Source organism: Vicia villosa, unplaced genomic scaffold (genome assembly GCF_029867415.1).
Source record: "Vicia villosa cultivar HV-30 ecotype Madison, WI unplaced genomic scaffold, Vvil1.0 ctg.001841F_1_1, whole genome shotgun sequence".
NCBI lineage: Eukaryota > Viridiplantae > Streptophyta > Magnoliopsida > Fabales > Fabaceae > Vicia > Vicia villosa.
The window spans coordinates 75,647-79,825 of record NW_026705744.1 but is presented as its reverse complement, the minus strand read 5'-3'; the positions used below and the strand labels follow the sequence as shown (position 1 = coordinate 79,825).

The 4,179-nt window shown below is 37.4% G+C and overlaps 1 protein-coding gene across 1 annotated transcript; it reads right to left on the bottom strand.

Annotated features, from left to right (window-relative positions):
* Window positions 1-1,928: 1,928 nt before the first annotated feature.
* On the bottom strand, window positions 1,929-3,776 carry LOC131636830 (heat shock 70 kDa protein-like). Its single transcript, XM_058907426.1, has one exon. The coding sequence runs from the start codon at window positions 3,741-3,743 to the stop codon at window positions 1,932-1,934; it is 1,812 nt and encodes a 603-aa protein (XP_058763409.1). The 5' UTR covers window positions 3,744-3,776; the 3' UTR covers window positions 1,929-1,931.
* Between the last annotated feature and the right edge of the window lie 403 nt (window positions 3,777-4,179).

Genomic DNA, 4,179 nt, shown 5'->3' with positions numbered 1-4,179 from the left:
GTTGACTATTTGAGCATTTGCCTTATGAATCAGAGCTTGAAACTTGGTATGAGGATTCTTTGAGGAATATGAGAAGCCATCAGGTCCACTTGAGGTATCAGAACCTGATTTAGCCTTGAGAGGGGCAAAACCCTAATTGTGGGTTGATTGCTTAGGAGACAAGTAAGTTGCCCAATTCTTGCATAGTCTTGAGCAATTGAAATTAATGTGAGTCAAGATATCTTGAAATATGATGGGCAAATTTTGGGGTATGATAAAGGGCAAAAGAGTACATGTGGCCCCTGTTTGCCCGGGCGAATGGGTCAATGCTTATTGGGTTGTTTTTATGCTTATGAGTGGATTGGGCCAATTCTGATAATTTGGCTGGTCCAAAATAATATTTATAGCAACCTCTTTAGAATCATTCTTTTTTTTTTTAGAGAGTACTTAAAAATAATTCCATAAGATTGAACATAAGTAGTACCTCTTGTTCTTCTTATATATGCAAATGGTTGAACCCTTGATGATATATGAGTTGTTCTTACCTTCTTGGATTTCCTAAAAGCTTTACCTTGAAAATAAAGTTTTAGTGATGGAGATTTTGATTTTTATGGACTGTGAATATAGTTAATGATGGGGATTTAAAGTAATATTAAAGTGAATGATTATAGGTGTGGTAATATGGTGGTGAATTTAGAGTTAATCAATGGTTATGAGATTTAGAAAGTTGGAGAGGTGTTGCTTTGGAGAATAAGAATGAATGATGATGAGAAAGTGAGGTTCATGGGGTAAAATATTGTGTTTTTGAAATATTTGATGAAGCAGAAACACAACTATATTTTTAGAGCTACCTAGATCCCTATTATTACCTTGAAAAACCTATAGGTTAGTGCGCTCCTTTTGTTTGTGTATTTAAAGATTGAATTCTATATGAAATATTTAGGTAGTTTCTTCATCCTGGCTTGCAAGTACTTGAAACGTGATTTTCTTCCTAAGGGTTGTTAGCGTAGTTAACTATCATATTTGGAGAGGTCATCCCAACCCTGTCAATTTGTGACCACATGACCACTAATTCCACAAATCTCACAAAGCACTGTAAATCGAAGCAACAATTTTCACTGTCTTGAGGATCCCAACCTAAAGCAACACTAGCCCGGTATGCTGGAAGACTTTCCATTACTATATTATGGCAAGCATTGGGGCAACTGTTACGGGCCATCCAGAGATCCAATAACAAAAAGGCTCAATAATCAATCCAAAGTCATGAGGTGTTGGAGGTACACTGCATATTCTCGCAATCTCCAAACTTGTATTAGATCCACATCACATATCGTCCTTCGCTGTTGGATGTCATCCTACGATTCTCCGCATACCTCTCCCACACAATACGTAAGGAATGTTCTAACCATAATTTACTCCTAACTACTTTTCACATAATAAAATACTTGGACGTTGGAATAATAACCTTACACGTCAGTCCCGTCTATGTCGCTTCAGAAACTTATTCATTTTTGGCTCTACCACGAAATAATCGCATTTGGATCCTCTGGAACTCTATGTCTCCTTCTGCTCATTCTACTTTAATCTAAACCTTTAGATTCATCTAATAACAAGAGAGAGAAAAAGGTAAAAAGAATATAAGTCACTAGATTTAAATCCAATGATCAAGCATTGCACATGAGAGGTGGCCGTAGAAAAAACGCAGGAGGAGATCCATATCCGAAATAATCACACATGATAATTTTTTGTTTTTTTAAAATAAACATATACTAAGTTGCACTGTATAAAATATGCAAGAACTATATTATTACCACTCTAATATCTATTGAGAAACTGATAGACGCACAAATTAAGTAACAAAGCTTTGGTGTTGATGCCAAATTGGTTTACATTGCTTCAAACTCTCTCAAATATAAACTTGTTCCTAAATCGTCTTACCAATCTCTTCTAAATTAAATAACCTTCATATTCTTTTCCAACTCCTGTTTCTTGAACTCAAACTCATCAATTTCAGCCAATTGATTTCTATCAAACCAATCAATAGTTTCCTCCACAGCCTTCTCAAGCCTCTTCACTTTCTCCCTCATTTCATAAACATAATTCTCAAACAAGTTCTTTGACTTCACCCTCTTCCTCACCTCCTCATCTTCTACCTTATACCTCTCTCCATCCCTCACCATCCTCCTCATCTCTTCACTACTCAACCTTCCCTCCTTGTTGATGATAGTAATCTTCTTTCTCAACCCTTGTGTCTTATCTTCAGCAGTAACCTCTAAAATACCATTCACATCAACATCAAAACAAACATTGATATTTGGAACCTTCCTAGGTGTTGAAGAGAATCCTTGTAGCTCAAATTTCCCAAGCAAAATGTTATCCTCAGTCTTAACTCCTTCTCCTTCATACACTTTGATCAAAACACTGTCTTGATTACAAGAGAGTGTAGAAAAAACACTCTCCTTTTTTGTAGGGATCATTGTATTCTTAGGAATCAAAACAGACATGACACCATCATCTGTCTCAACACCAAGACTAAAAGGCATAACATCCAACAACAACAAGTCTTCAATTTTCTTGTCTCCCTCATCATTCAGTATTGCTGCTTGAACTGCTGCACCATAAGCCACAGCTTCATCAGGATTAATGCTTTTGCATGGCTCTTTGCTTTCGCCGTTGACTCTGAACATCTCCTTTAACAATTGTTGAATCTTTGGAATTCTAGTAGACCCTCCTACAAGAACAAAATCATGAACTTGGTTTTTATTAATCTTTGCCTCACTCAAACACTTTTCCACTGTCTCCATGCACTTTCTGAATAAATCTTTGTTTATTTCCTCAAACAAAGCTCTGGTAACAGTGACATGTAGATCAATTCCTCCACATAGAGAATCAAGCTCAATGGTTGTCATTGAAGTTGAAGAAAGTAATCTTTTTGCTTTCTCACATGCTAACCTTAACCTCCCCAAAGCTTTGGAATTTTCAGTGATGTTCAAATCCTTGTTATACTTTCTACGAAACAGTTCGACAAGACGGTTCACCAAATTGTTATCGAAATCAACACCACCCAAATGAGTATCTCCCAATGTAGCCTTAACCTTGAACATTCCTTCATCATTGGTCACCAAGGAAACATCAAAAGTTCCACCACCAAGATCAAACACAAGCACATTCTTCTCACCTTCTCTCCAGTTCATCTTGTCAAAACCATAAGCAATAGCAGCTGCAGTAGGTTCATTGATGATCCGCATCACGTTAAGACCAGCGATTTTCCCTGCATCTTTTGTAGCCTGTCTCTGTGAGTTGTTGAAGTGAGCAGGAACAGTGATCACAACATCTTTCACTTCATGGCACAAATAAGCTTCAGCATCATCCTTCAACTTTGACAGCACCATGGAAGATATCTCTTGAGGTGAAATACGTTTCTCTTCGCCTTTGTAACTAAACACAATCATTGGTTTGTCTTTGTTGTTTGGGACAACCTTAAAAGGCCAAAGATTTATGTCTTGTTGAACTGATGGGTCGGAGAATCGACGACCGATCAAACGTTTGACATTGAAAACAGTGTTGTGGGGATTAGTGGCCAGTTGGTTTATGGCAGCATCGCCTATTAACCTTTCGGTTTCAGTGAAGGCGACATAAGACGGGGTGATACGGTTTCCTTGGTCGTTTGGAATGATCTCAACACGATTGTTTCGCCACACTGCTACGCAGCTGTAGGTTGTGCCAAGGTCGATACCTATGGCTTTTGTTTTTGTTGCTGCCATGACAGTTGAGAGTTTTAGAGGAGAGAACAAAAGAAGAAGAAGAAAATGTTGTTTTGTGTTGTGAACTGAAAATGTGGATATAAATAGGGGTTTTAAAAAACATGGCAGTCCCGTATTGGCTTTCGCGATTTTGGCATATACCTCTCGTTGCGGTGTGAATTAACCACAACCTTGCACAATAAAATTAACATGTGATTCTTCTTCTTAGCTTTGTCAGTTGATTGTCAACTCTCACTGTAAAGCAATTTGATTTATGTTAAAAAGCAATCTGTTTCCAGTAACTTTAGAATCTTAAATATTCTGATTCCTTGTACTTTCAGATTCTTAAAACTCTATCCGTAACAGTGTTTTGCAGTCATAACAGTGTTTCACGGATGTATCGGTGTTTTTCGCTGTCGTAACATAGTTTTGTTTGCGATTTTTTTCTCTATCTTAA